The following is a 15,476-nucleotide window of genomic DNA, read 5'->3' on the forward strand; positions in this document are numbered from 1 at the left end:
CCTCCTACGAAGGTAGACAGCATTCAGATGAAGAGATGATAGATGATGACGATTTGCTGCCATCAAACATGCCAAATGAAGTCCTGGAAGAGTTGGTGTTCTTTTAGAACAAGCAGACGCACGTAATGATGTTGGATTACAAAAAAAAGATAAAAAATGTAAGAAGCCAGAACCAAAATGGACCAAAAAAATAAATTTCACTGGAAAATCATCAACAGGAACACCAGAAAAAATAAGATCAAAATATCCAGAATTATGTTCCAAATCACCATATCATCTTTTCAAACTTTATTATGACAATGAGTTGAGGGATATGATAGTGAATGAGACAGTCAAATATGCTGGACAAAAAAACAATAATAAATTTGAATTTAATCACCTAGATTTGGACAAATTTGTTGGAATACTTTTACTGACTGGATATCATACATTGCCTCGGGAAAGAATGTACTGGAATAGGGATGAAGATATAAGAATTACATTTGTGGCAGAACAGATGTCTCGATCACGATTCCTAGAAATTAAAAGATATATTCATTTGGCAGATAATGACAAGATTGTTCAAGGAGACAAATTATTTAAAGTTCGTTCTTTCATTTCTGCATTGAATACTCGTTTCCAACAATTTGGTGTTTTCAATAAATTTCTTAGTATTGATGAAGAAATGGTACCCTATTTTGGACATCACTCAGCAAAAATGTTTCTACGAGGAAAACCCATTCGTTTTGGGTATAAACTTTGAGTATTAGCATCATCCAGTGGATATCCATTTAATGTACAGGTGTACTGTGGCAAAGAACCACAGACAACAAATGATGAAAGTCATGGACTAGGTCATCGTGTAGTCATGTCACTGTTAGATTGCCTTGAAAATCCTGCTGATCATGAAGTTTTCTTTGACAATTTTTTCACCAACTACTCTTTGCTCAGCTCACTGAAAGAAAAAAATATAAAAGCAACAGGGACAGTAAGAGAAAATCGTTTGACAAAGTGTCCATTGATGGATTCAAAAACAATGAGAAAGAAAGACAGAGGATTTTATGATGCATGTTGTGACAAAAACGTAATCGCGGTCAAGTGGAATGATAATCAATGTGTCATAGTTGCATCAAATTATGATAAAATTCTTCCACTTGACAAAGCTCGGAGATGGAGCAGCACCAAGAAAGCCTCTGTAGATGTACCTCAACCAGCACTCATTAAAAGGTACAACACACACATGGGAGGAGTCGATTTGCTTGACAGATTTATGGCTTCCTATCGACCAATGTTGAGGTCCAAGAAATGGTGGTGGCCATTGTTCATAAATGGAATAAACATGGCTGTCGTAGCAGCCTGGCGACTTCATGTTGAAGTGGGAGGAACTTTTGATCATCTAGATTTCAGGAGATATATTGTGCGTACAATCATGCAACTGCAAGAACCAGCACAGATGATGACAGGACCTTATAGCCAACCTATTCCTGATGTAAGATTCGATATGACGGGTCATCATTTGGTTCCATCTGGGAAGCAATCCAGATGTCAACAATGCAAAAAAAATGCACGTCTTCAGTAACAAGTGCAATGTTCCATTGCATCTTCACTGTGAAAAAGATTATCACGAAAAACAATAAATTTAACAGTTTTAATAAATGACTAATAAAATTTGACTAAACTATATTTTTTCACAAATTCATTTGATTAAAAAAAATCATTTTTCTTTGCGTTTTACATTTTTTCCATATAATTAAAAGTCTGCTATATTTATTTCTATGTTAAAAAAAAGATGTTCCCAAATGGGAACATGGTAGTTGATGTGCCCATTGTTCCCATTTGGGAACACGCCGCCATTTTGTTACAAATAATAAAATCCAAAAAAATACTTGTGCTAGGGTCTCATATTAGGTATAGCTACCTAACTGAAAAATTTGATACTTTTTGGTAGCGTGGTTGTGATTTGGGCACTAATGGGTTAAAGATTAAAGGTCAATTACACTCTTCCAAAGTTCAGAAGATTCAATGAAGCGCACAAACACTGTAAATGAAATAAACGATGCATCACACACGAAGCATGTGATAGGTGGGGATCTTTCTGTCATATTTGAACCCGGTGATTGCGAAACAGAACCCCTTAACCATTAGACTATCACGTCGCAATTAATCAGCAATTGACATTGACCGCAAACCCGCCTATTATTAGTTAAACCTAATTTGTTCTCAACTAAAATAGGTAGCTGAAAGTCCATTACAAACATTATCTCCATTATTTTTCATACCGCAATGCAACATGTGCAATTTTGCAGTGGTGAACGTAAGTCTCACACTTATTTCTAGCACTGGCGTAACGTTACATATACACATACACAGGTTACATTTAAAAATTCTAATGTCGTAATTCTTAAAAAATTAAATTAATAATTAGTTTTAGTAGAATAAAAACCTTTGAGGGTGAGATAGAGTTTACTGTATTTGTATCAATTTCGTAAACAAAATCATTTTTTGTATAAATAAAAACTTTTCTCACACCACCGCCACCAGCAAACGCCATGTTCGCGTAATAACGCTAAACATACAGACCGTTGCCCATGGTAGACAGGTAACGTGCAGGATGTGGAGACTAGCTTAACGGTTACACAAGATTAAACAATTTATGGAAAGCTAGCGTAAAATTGTGATTTAAAATATTCAAAATTTTGTAGAAATCATTTTTTGTACTGGTCCTTGAACGCACCCCACACATTTATAGTGAGCCATAAAAAAAAAACAAGATTCAATCTATTATATATATATATATACCTGTACATATATGTACGTACATATTTACATATATATATATTTTTACATATATTTTTACAATATTCTATAAATTCTACCGAATGTTTGGCGTTAATATGTTTGTAGTTCGTTTTTTCGATTTTTCTCAGTAAAGTTTTTTGGTGAACGTTTAGTTTATTAAAATTCAAAATAAACTTATTTTTCGAATTCATGCTGCAAATAAGGCCATATTTCGATTCCGAATGATGCTTCTGGATCAAAGCTGTGCAATGAAATATCGGTTTTTAAGCGTGAAATGAACAGATCTTTTTCGGAAGTTGTCAAATCTGAAGTTGATAGAAGTGTGCAAGCAATCAATGATGATGTGAAAAGTGTTCAAATAACGCTGAACAAGGTTGTCGAGGCAAAGGAGAGTGAAGCCAACATGATGCTATTCGGATTGAAGGAAGGTGCTGATGATGATGACAGGGTTCATAAAATAGTTAAAAATATTTAACTGATGAAGTTTTTGGTCTTATAAGTGTCTTGAAGGTGATACGATTAGGAAAGAAAAGTGACAAAATTGTCAAACCAATTCTCCTCAAATTTGACGTTGCAAAAATTAAAGAACTCATCTTCAAAAACATAAGTAGGATGAAAACTTTAGATGACAGTTTGAAAAATATTCGGTTTAGTCATGACCTGATAATTCAACAAAGGAGCGACTTGCAAAAATTGCTTGATGATGCCAAGAGAATAGAGGAGAGTTGCAAAGAGGGTTTTTTATATTGAGCCAAAGTGGAGGTCGGGAAATGGAAAATAGTTTAGTTTTTTGCAAAGAAAGATTCGAAGTAGTCGATAGTAATGACATGGATGACAGAAATCAAAATGGCAATATTATGTTTGGATTACTTAACGTCAGGTCAATTATGAAGAAGGTTGATACTTTTCTTGGGTTGATTTGTGATGACTTGGCATGGATTGGATGGTAATTTTGTAATTGGTTTGGCAAAGCCACCTGGGTTTCAGTTTGTTGATTATATTAGAAAGCATGATCCGTGTCATGTTGGTTTAATAGTTTACTTTCTCAAAGAGTTCAAATATAAAAGTTAACTCTGCCATTGATTAGTACGTTTGAAGCTATCGCAATCAGATTATCAATAAATAAAAGCGTATTCATCTTGCTGGCTATGTACAGACCTGGCTCAGCTCCAATAACAGTTTTATTTTCAATCTTGGAGTACTTAACAATTTTAAATTCAAACATTTTATTGATGGGGATGGGATTTTATTGATTTTATTGATGACTTCATTTTGCATGTTGAGAGAACTGCTGATCCCCAATTTATTCGTTTAAAAGAAATATTTGATATATTTCAATTAGTAAATCATTTCAACGTTCCTACACATATCCTAGAAGGTACATTGGATTTAGTTGTCGGTTCGCATGACTTTCCAGTACTTAATGCTAAGATCTATCCTGTGAAATAATTTCGGATCACAGTTTCATAAAAGTAGAAACAATGATTATTCGGCCAGCCCCGAAAACAGTGATGAAATCATATAGATCATGGAAAGCAATGGATGAGGAAAAATTTATTGGTGCTATTTTAACTTCACCAGTATCTAAACCATGCTGTAGTGATGGCGTCGAAAAGAAACTAACAATGTTAAACAACGAGTTAAAGAGTATTGTTGATAGATTTGTGCATGTTTGAGTTATCTATGATAGAGGTGAGCGTATGGCACCATGGTTTGATCATGATTGTGAAAAAGCTAAACAAACATGTAGAAAAATGGAAAGAATCGACAGATGATCATCGTAATAATTGGATAACTTCCATGAAAGCAAAAAACAAATGACAAACGTTCAGATTATTGAAGAAATTTAATTGAGGTCAGCAATAGCTCGAGAAATAAATGCACGGAGTATCTCTGTTGCAGTTCCGATCGTGTGGAACAGCTTGCCACAGTCATTGCGATCGTCTGGACTGTTTCTTAGAACATTTAAAAAAAGAACTAAAAACATATTTATTTACTGTTAAACTTTGACAATTTTCCATCAATCAATCAATCTTCGTTTTGCGTCGAGAGACCCGGTTTCCCGAGGTAGGACGTTGTTTTCTTTGCCATCAACTTTTTGCGCCAAATTAGACGATCAGTTGTATCCATTTCATTTAAATTTAGAACTTTCATGTCTTGCGGGAATGTTTGCAACCAGGACTTCTTTAGACGGCCTTTGGGACCTGTGCCAGGTACTTCAACATCTGCAAGAGAAGTTATGGCATTGTTTCCACTTCGTTTGACATGACCAAACCACCGCAGACGGTGTTGCCGGCATTCGTCCTTTATATCATCTAAACCAGCACGACGCAGGATTTCGGTGGATTTGATGTTGTCCTTCAGACTAATTCGTTGCATCCATCGGAGAATTTTCATGTCGGTTCGTTGAAGTTGTTGTTCCAGTTTGGTTGTCATTAGCCATGTTTCTGCACCATATAACAACACCGGACGTATCACAGATTTATAAAGTCTTGATCGTAGTGCTGTTCCAGTACAATCCAGAACATCCCATAGATATTGAAACGTTGTAACTTTCTCTACCTTAATGGCTTCGAAAACAGTGCTAAACATAATAATTGTATTAACGTGGTTGATTTTCTTGAAAACAGTATATATATATGTGTGTGTGTGTGTGCGTGTGCGTGTGCGTGTGTGTGTGTGTGTGTAATAAATTCCACCGATTTATTAGTGTTTATCAACTTGTATTCGAATTTTTCATTTTGTCTTAGTAAATTTGTATCGACAAGATTGAGTTTGTTTAAAATTGAAGCTTTATTTTTATTAACAAACATTTTATCAAAATTATTGCAGATAGATCTATTTCGATGCTAAACCGTCATCAAGTTGATAAACACTACTAATAAATCGGTGGAATTTATTACATATTGTAAAAATTCGGTCTTCTACCAGCATTTACAAAAACTACCAGTCGAACTGTTCTTACTGTTGAACACGAACTTAAGCGCAACATCTACACAAGATTTTTGTATCTTATAACGATCCTAATCTAATAGATAATTTATTAAAATAATCAATAAATTCAAATTAAAGTTTATCATTGAATATGAAATTGATAAACAACTCCCTTTTCTCGACGTTCTTGTCACTTGCAACGAACACAACTTTCAAACCTCCGTCTACATTAAAGGTACTAATAAAGGAATATGTTTAAACGGAAGTAGTGAACGAATAAAAATAAAGTACAGTGGGTTAATCATCATGCTTCCGAGTTAATGTTGAAGAAATTGGTACTGGATGGTTAGCGTTGACGTAGTTTGTTGATTGATAGTTGTCTTGTTGTTGTTGTCTTGTCTTGTCTCGATGGTTCCCGATAAATATAGATTATTATCTAGATGTTGTATGTTTGGGTTTGTGTGTGTGCGTGTGTAGTTTGTGTTGGGAATTTATGTGGTGTGATATTGTTGCCAGGTTTTAATTTTACACCTTGTGTTTCTGTGTTTGTTAATGGTTATTGAACATTTTTATCAAGATGTTGTATGTTTGAGTGTGGGTGCGTATGCATGTATCTCTATGTGTTTAGTGTTTGAATAATTACTGGGTTGTCGTAGAGTTTGTTGTTGTGATTGGTTTTGTGTCGGATGTCGTTGATGTGTTTGTTGTTGTTGCTGTCGTGAATGGTGTTTGCTTTTTGCTTTTCCCTTGACATTAAACCGTCATCGACAGTGCATTATTTATTAATTCATTAATTAGTATTGTCATAGTTTTAATATTATTAAAAATATATACAAATAAATTCGAAAAAGAAACATGAAATTCTAATGAAAAATTTTAACAACGAAAAATTGTAAAATGTTTTAAACTATAGTTGTAACGGCGACAAAAACAGCGCCAAAATTGTGAGGCGCGAAATTAATTCAATTTATTATTATTATTGTTGTTATTATCATTGTTGTCTTTATTATCATTATTGTTATTATTATTATTGTTGTTGTTATTGTTATTGATATTATTATTATTATTATTATTATTATTATTATTATTATTATTATTATTATTATTATTATTATCAATTTAGATATAGCTTAATTAATAATGTAATCTCATCATCATATGCCATATATTGCGATAGAAATAATGCGTGAACAATATGTAATTTTTATACTACTTTATCATCACTATACTCATTTTTGAATGACGAGCAGCGATGACTAGCCATATCTTTTTAACAATTAACTGTATTTATTTATTTGTATATTTTATTTTGCTTGTCTATTTATTTGATTATTTTGATTTTACTTGGCTTTGATAATAAAAGAGTTCACATTATTATTATTATATGAAAGATTATGTGTTGACGGCAAGAGAGCTGGCCAACTTTGGTTCAGCTCACTGTTTTTATACATAATTCAAGTTTTTTATCGATCAATTGGTTTTAAAATTGGCTCAATATATTCGCAAAATTTCAAGGAATATGGCGATAGTTTTAAATATTAAAATTTCAGCAAGCATTTACAATTCAAATATTTCTGATACTGGTTCAATTAATATTGAAACTAATAATTTAATTACTTGTTGTTGTGGAAAATGTTGCAAAGGCAGAAAAGGTTTAATTATGCATCAACGGTCTTGCAAAATGCATAAATCGCTACAACTATCGCAAGAAGTTTCGGAAGCTGAAAGCAATACAACATCTCCGTCAATACCCGACAGCCAAACTTCGACAACAAACCACCCTCAATCGCCAAAGCCACCTTCCGCTGAGACAATCATATCAACTCTACCTGGCGTCAAACTGCCCAAAACGCCAGCCCAGTGGTTAGAGGCCAACATCTTCTTCCAGCTACTGCTCAAATACCTTCCGGGTTATGATAACCTCAATGAATTTACTAACGCTTTTCAATCCATGATTTATAAATACTTCGCTCAGAACTATGGAACTGTTAATCTTCACAATGATCAACCCACCAACACAAATAAATCCGTTAAAGGACTGAAAAAACAACTTAAACATCTAAAAGTTCTGGGTCATAATAATCACAATTTCGACAAACAAATCATCAACACCAGAAAAACTCTTCGCTCTAAGATATTATCATTAAAACTTTCAAAACGTGAAGAAAAATATCAACAATCTCTACTCAATTAAAACAACGTTTCTGGTGGTCATGCAAGAGAATATTCAATACAACAAAAAGCATGAGCCCACTATTCAACGCAATCGATTGCAAACAATATTTTGGCAACATCTTAAACAACCTCAACCACAAAAAATATCAACTTCCTAACTGAATACAAAACTCACCAACATGCAACATCAATCTTCCTACCCACAACGGAATATGTTCAACAATACACAAATACAAATCAAAATCTTTACCTTGTCCGCTAGATCAAATCTCAGTAATTCCCTTAAAAAAATGTCCGATACTACGTACCACCCTACAAAAACTTTTTACTCAATGTTGGTTAACCTCCAGGATCCCATCATGTTGGAAAAAAGGTCTCACATTGCTCATCCACAAAAAAGGTGACGCTCACGATCCGGCCAACTTTAGACCAATAACCCTACAACCTACGCTATATAAAGTATTTTCATCAATCATAAACCATAGAATGTACAACTTTTTAGAAATAAATAATCTTATCAACAAAAATATTCAAAAAGGGTTTTATCCAAAAGTGGATGGCCTGACCGAACACACCCAGCTTTTATCAAATATGCTTAATGACGCCAAGAGACATCAAAGAACAATAATTGTCTCTTTGCTGGATCTTCGGAATGCTTTCGGTGAGGTTAGCCACAACCTGATATCATTCACTTTGGACCATCATCACATACCACCCATTATCAGCAACTTAATAAGATTTATATACGCCAACTATACAATATCCGTTTCAGGTTGCGATGTACTAACACCACCCATCCCGGTCAAACGTGGCGGGCTTCAAGGCGATCCTGTTTCGCCATTGCTATTTAATTTGTGCTTCAACCCCCTAATGAAAATACTGGAAAAGCCCGAATATCAACAATGCGGCTATATATGGGGTCAACAGCCAACTTGAAGACTAGAGCATGGCTGGAATTTGCTGACGATACAGCAATAATCGCCAACAGCACAGAAAGCGCTCAAAAACTAATCAATATAAACCGGGCTTGGTGCATCGCAACTGGCATGCAAATGAGATTAGATAAATGCTCATCCTTCGGTATGAGAAAAAATAACGGCGTATATGAACAGTTCCTTCCTAAACTAACCATCGACGACAAAACCACTCCCCAAATCGAAATAGGCGGGCATTTTGTATATCTTGGAAAAATATACGATTTTGAGGGAAACAACTCAGAAGCGAAAAACAGCTGATCGCTAAATTAAAAAATTCGTTGTCAACAATCAGCGAACTCGATACGTCAGCCCAGTAGAAGCTTCAAATCTTAAGAAGATATAAACCATCTCAACTGGCTTTCGAGTTCCGGACATACGACTTTTCGTTGACATGGATTGGCAGTTGTCTTGACTCCTTGATGATTGAATCGGTTAGAGCATGGCTATCTTTGCCAATCAGTAGTTGTTTGTTGGAATGCTTATCGCTCCTCTTCAAACAAGGTGGATTGAACGTAAGAACTCTCCAACATTACGCCGAATCTTTAAGGATTAAACTTTGCAATTAATTAAAATCTAACGGCAATGAAGAACTAAAATGTTTGTGGAGAGAATCGCACAACAATTTCATCAAAATTGATAACATGCTTCCTAACTCGACCGACATCAAACTGACGCTCAAAGAACTAAAGGTACGACAACAGACTTGATCACTTGACATCCCTCCAGTGCCAAAGAACAATATTCAAGGCAATTCAGGAACACATTCCAGCTGCTCACTGGTCGCGATACACTACATGCCTTCCGGAGGTTCTCTTTAAGTTCGTCAGAAAATGTCTAGTGCAACAATTCCCGACAAATGCAAACCTGATCAGGTGGGGTAAATCGTCCACTGCACAATGTCCACTATGCAGTGCTCGCTAAACAAACAAGCACGTTATGTCGAATTGCAGCTCGGAAGCAGCGTTAAAAAGATATACGACACGTCACAACAAAATTTTATTAATAATTTTGGAAAAGTTGAAGTCATGCGCAAACTCAGAAGTCTTCATCTATGCGGATGCCGAGCAAGACAAATATCAAACCATTATCTTGTCTCTTCAAGACGTTACGCCTAGACATTGCTCTTCTTCGGAACAACACAATTGAAGTGTTTGAATTAACCGTTTGCCATGAAACAAACTTCTTAAAATCAAAAGACTATAAATTGGCAAAATATTCTCATCATCTCCACCATAATCTGTTAGACAATTTTAAACAGTCTAAATTAATAATCAATACCTCCATTAGGTTTATTTAAATTTTTTAATTTATCGCTCGTCGATATTCTGTGGTGTGATAAATTCTGTAACAGTCTCATTAACTCAGCAATATCATCAACATATTTTTTATATTGTGACAGAAATGTCATTTGAATCAATTTTAAAACTAACTCTATCTAGTTGTACTTTTTTTAATTATTGATGAGCTTTGTAGATTATGGTGATTATTATATCATTTATTTAATTATTAAATTCTTTTTAATTATTGATGAGCTTCGTAGATTATGGTGATTATTATATCATTTCAATCAATCTTAGTTTTGCGTCCAGAGACCCGGTTTCTCGAGGTAGGACGTTGTTTTCTTTGCCATCAACTTTTTGCGCCAAATTAGACAATCAGTTGTATCCATTTCATTTAAATTTAGAGCTTTCATGTCTTGCTCGATTGTTTGCGACCAGGACTTCTTTGGACGGCCTTTGGGACGTGTGCCAGGTACTTCAACATCTGCAAGAGAAGTTATGGTACAGTTTCCACTTCGTTTGACATGACCAAACCACCGCAGACGGTGTTGCCGGCATTCGTCTTTTATATCATCTAAACCAGCACGACGCAGGATTTCGGTGGATTTGATGTGGTCCTTCAGAATAATTTGTTGCATCCATCGGAGCATTTTCATGTCGGTTCGTTGAAGTTGTTGTTCCAGTTTGGTTGTCATTGGCCATGTTTCTGCACCATATAACAACACCGGACGTATCACAGATTTAAGAAGTCTTGATCGTAGTGGTAGTGTGATGTCACGCCGCATCAATATAGAGGCAAGGAGATGCCGTTTATTCCAGGCTGCACGTATGCGTGCTCGAACGGCAGCTTCAGCTGTTCCAGTACAATCCAGAACATCCCCTAGATATTGAAACGATGTGACTTTCTATATTTTAATGGCTTCAAAAACAGTGCTATTTTGAATTTGTTGTTGTGGATTGATGCAAGCAGGACAAACTAAATTGGACACCACTGGTTACACTGCCGACACTTGATTGAATTGTTACCTACACCAGCTTTACAAACTGAACAGGGCCATCGTCCAGTAGCTGTGGATTGGATTGGTTCACCAGTGTTCATTGCTTTGGTTTTGCTGATGTTGACTTTGAATCCATGATCTGGTGTTCCAATCTTCAAACATCTGTGCTGCATTCTGCTCAGACGTGGCTGTTAAAACGATATCATCAGCATATACTAGATTCCAAATGTCACCAGTGCGTATCGGTTTTGTGATTTCTTCCATCACAAAATTTAATTAATCATTTCATTTTTCATAATTAGTATTATTATATTATCATTATTATTGCAATCAATTTTTTTAATAAAATATTTGAAAAAAAAATTTAATTTGATAAGTAATAATAAAGCAATATACAGATCATCATCATAGGTATTAAATTATCCATTATTTTAATCTTTCAACTATTATAATATTTGATCATTTTTTATTTAATTGTAATTTTCATTCATAATTTTGCTTTCGAAGAAATAAAAGAGTTCTCATTATTATTATTATTATTATTATTATTATTATTATTATTATTATTATTAATATTATTATTATTATACGTTGAAACATGAGAGTTGGCAGATTTTTGCTTGCTCACTTTTTTTTATATATTTTAATCTGTTTTATTGAGTTTTAATAGTTTGAAAATTGATTCTAAATTGGCATAAAATTATGGCAGTCAATAATTTTTTAAATAGTTTAAATTTTAAATTTTAAATTATTTTATTTTTGATTTTAAACTCAATTTTAACAATTAATTCAAGTAAGTGTCCATATTGTTTTAAAGATTTTATAAATGTTAATAGACACTCAAAGACTACGTTAGTCAACAATAACATTTGCACACGTTTATCTCCAAAGGATAATATTAATATATCTCCAAATATTTTAGTTAATAACTCAAATAGTAATAATAATAATTCAATTAATATTGACAATAAATCAATTGTTTGTTGCTGTGGTAGAAGCTGTAAAGGCAGAAAGGGTCTACGGATGCACCAACGTGTGTGCAAAATATTTAAAAATTTTCCAAATTCGGATAGTACAGCAAACAACCCAGATGATGGTTCCAACTCGGAGTTACTTTCTCCACAGCGGCAATCACTTGTCCCACCCTCAATAACACCGAATATTGACAAGGTAGAAACACCCCTTCCTGGTTTAAAACTGCCCGAAACTGCAAAACAATGGGCGGAGGCAAACGCGTACTTCCATTCGCAGAGGGCAAATCTACCCAATGTCAACAACATCGACAACTTTACCAACAGTCTTCAATCACTAATATACGACTACTTTGCTTCAAACTATGGCACGTTGGAAACAAAAACAATTTCATCTGTTTATCAGAACAAGTCAATCAACAAATTAAAAAAGGAGCTGAAACAACTCAAAGTCCTGGGCCGAAACAATCACAACTATGACTTGCAAACCAAAGCGCTTAGTAAAAAAATAAGATTAAAGCTATCGGCCGTGAAAGCGCAAAAATGTAGGAAGAACTCAGATATTACCAATCGATTGCAACAAAAACTTTGGCCTACTTGTATAACTGTTAACCATCAAATAGTTCGCTACCTTTGTTCAACGTTACAAAATGTGAAAAATTCTTCAAGGCTTCTTCACGCTGGAGAAGGGGCCTTACGATATTGATTCACAAAAAAGGTGACGCCAGCGATCCAGCAAACTTCCGACCAATAACGTTTCAACCAGTTCTCTATAAAATATTTTCAACATTTGTCAACAATAGATTATACAAATATCTCGAAATTAATAACATCATCAACAAAACAATCCAAAAAGGTTTCTACCCAAAAGTAGACGGTGTAGCTGAACACACCCATTTACTGTCACATCTACTGAGGGACGCAAAGAAGCACCAGAGAACTATCATTGTTACTCTTCTGAACTTAAGGAATGCGTTTGGTGAAATTAGTCATGATCTCATTTCATCAGTCCTTCAACACCACCATATCTCAGACCAAGTGAGCAATTTGATTAGATCAATATATGCTAATTACTCCATTACTGTATCTGTGTGTAATAATTTAACTCCACCCATTCTGGTGAAACGTGGAGTACTGCAGGGCGATCCCAGCTCCCCCTTGCTTTTCAACTTATGCTTCAATCCTCTAATGGAAGTATTACAGCAAAAATATTACCAACAATCGGATACATTTGGGGACCGACAGCTAGCCTGAAGTCACGAGCTTGGCTCCAATTTGCTGACGATTCAGCAATCATTGCAAACAGCACAGAGGGAGCCCAAAAACTGATTGATCTCAATCTAGCTTGGTGCCGATCGACGGGTATGAGGATGAAAATAGACAAATGTTGTACATTTGGGATGCGAAAAATTGACGGAAGATATGAACAATTTTTACCAAAATTAACAATTGAAAACGAGACGATTCCTCAGATCAACATCAACGATCATTTCACATACTTGGGAAAAATTTATGATTTCGATTGTAGGAACGCAAAAGAAATGGAGTTACTACATAATAAACTAAAACAAATACTACATACGATTGATGAATTGGATACATCCGTCTAGTGGAAACTTGAAATTTTAAGACGATTTGTTCCATCCCAATTAATATTTGAACTTCGTATGTACGACATTTCATTGACATGGATAGAAAATACATTAGACTGTCTGATAACAGAGACCGTGAGAGATTGGCTGACCATGCCTGTAAGCAGCTGCGTCGTAGAAATGTTATCTCTGTCCTACAAATCTGGAGGCCTCAACGTAAAATCGCTAAAGTGCCATGCTGAAATAGCGAGGATGAAACTTCGTGGTTACTTTAAACGAAACGCAAGCGATGAAATAAAATCTCTCTGGAACGAAACATGTAACAACAGAAAGGTTGACAATCTCATTCCGGAGAATGTTGATATTAAGCAGGCACTCGAAGCTCTCAAACGACAACATCATCAGAGGGACTTGAACCACCTGTCGATACTGCAGTGTCAAGGAGCTCTGGTCAAATCAGTAAATGAAAATATCCACAACTCAGAGATTGCACGATGGTTTAAATCAACAGTAAAACTATCCGAAGTTTTTTATAAATTTATAAGAAAATATATTACACAACAACTGCCTACAAACGCTAACCTTCAAAGATGGAGCAAAACAACCAATGCATTATGCCCTCTTTGCAACGTGAGACAAACTAATAAACACGTGTTCTCAAATTGTAGCTCAACAGCAGCACTCAAACTATACTTAAATCGCCACAACAAAGTTCTCTCAATAATCATCAACAATATCAAAGCATGTGCTGGTCCGAATATCGCCATCTTCGCGGATGTAGAGGATGATGCGACACGTCCACTATCAGAGCTATTCAGATCGCTTAGACCAGACATCGCCATTTTCAGCAACAATACGATCGAAATACTTGAACTAACTATTTGCCACGAAACAAACTTTGTCAAGTCCAGGCAATACAAACTCGACAAATATACAAGCAATCTCAAAAACAACCTGTTGAACAATTTTAATCATTATACTAATTTAATAAATTCTTTTGAATTATCGCCCATAGGCTTTTACAATTCTTTCAATTTATGTTTAGTTAAAATTGATTGGACCGAATATTTACGCCAAAGTTTAATTAGCAGTGTGACATCAGTGTGACATATCCGCTCAAGCCAATTGCCGCATATTTGCAGATTTAGAGTCTGAGGGTATTCGCCCAATATCTCAATTATTCAACGCTTTACGACCCGATATCACCATACTTCAAAATAACAAAATTGAGATTCTAGAATTAACTGTGTGCCATGAAACCAATCTAGAATCCTCCAGGCAATACAAGAGAAATAAATACTCTAATAATTTGCATTGTTGTTTAAATAAAGACTATAAACATTGTTCACTAGTCATAAACTCATTCGAAAAAACGCCTATTGGTTTTTACAATAATTTTAATTTGTCACTGTTTAAAGTTCAGTTCCATGGCGCTATCATTTAATGAAAAATTGATAAACACTGTTATAAGATTATCGTATAACATTTACTGTGACAGGAACAAGCTATGATGCTAATTAAATATATTTCACCGTCCTGCACTTAACTTTACAATGAGCATAACGGTCTTAACCTTTAATATTATTTTATACAATTTTTACAAATTTTATCATTGCGCATTATTTAATTAACATTAACTAATATACATACATATATATATAATTTGGTATGAGGTTCTCAGATAAACATGTACGGTTGAAGATTACACCCCATTTTGCAGTTAGAAGTTTTTTAAATAAAATTTCAACAACACGAAGCTGTTTTGTTTCAA

General features: G+C 34.7%; 3 protein-coding genes across 3 annotated transcripts; all 3 read left to right on the forward strand.

Moving 5' to 3' along the window:
* Nucleotides 1–3,052: 3,052 nt before the first annotated feature.
* HELRODRAFT_182082 (hypothetical protein) lies at nucleotides 3,053–3,528 on the forward strand (the record flags this gene model as incomplete). Its single annotated transcript, XM_009032387.1, has 2 exons — nucleotides 3,053–3,206; nucleotides 3,263–3,528. 2 exons carry the CDS (start codon nucleotides 3,053–3,055, stop codon nucleotides 3,526–3,528), a joined length of 420 nt encoding a protein of 139 aa, XP_009030635.1.
* A 3,865-nt stretch (nucleotides 3,529–7,393) lies between these two features.
* Nucleotides 7,394–7,906, forward strand: HELRODRAFT_182083 (hypothetical protein; the record flags this gene model as incomplete). The annotated part of the gene is made up of 1 exon (XM_009032388.1): nucleotides 7,394–7,906. One exon carries the CDS (start codon nucleotides 7,394–7,396, stop codon nucleotides 7,904–7,906), a length of 513 nt encoding a protein of 170 aa, XP_009030636.1.
* A 4,259-nt stretch (nucleotides 7,907–12,165) lies between these two features.
* Nucleotides 12,166–15,251, forward strand: HELRODRAFT_182084 (hypothetical protein; the record flags this gene model as incomplete). Its single annotated transcript, XM_009032389.1, has 2 exons — nucleotides 12,166–12,735; nucleotides 15,204–15,251. 2 exons carry the CDS (start codon nucleotides 12,166–12,168, stop codon nucleotides 15,249–15,251), a joined length of 618 nt encoding a protein of 205 aa, XP_009030637.1.
* Between the last annotated feature and the right edge of the window lie 225 nt (nucleotides 15,252–15,476).

The sequence above is a fragment of the Helobdella robusta genome (assembly GCF_000326865.2).
Source record: "Helobdella robusta unplaced genomic scaffold HELROscaffold_80, whole genome shotgun sequence".
Lineage (NCBI taxonomy): Eukaryota > Metazoa > Annelida > Clitellata > Rhynchobdellida > Glossiphoniidae > Helobdella > Helobdella robusta.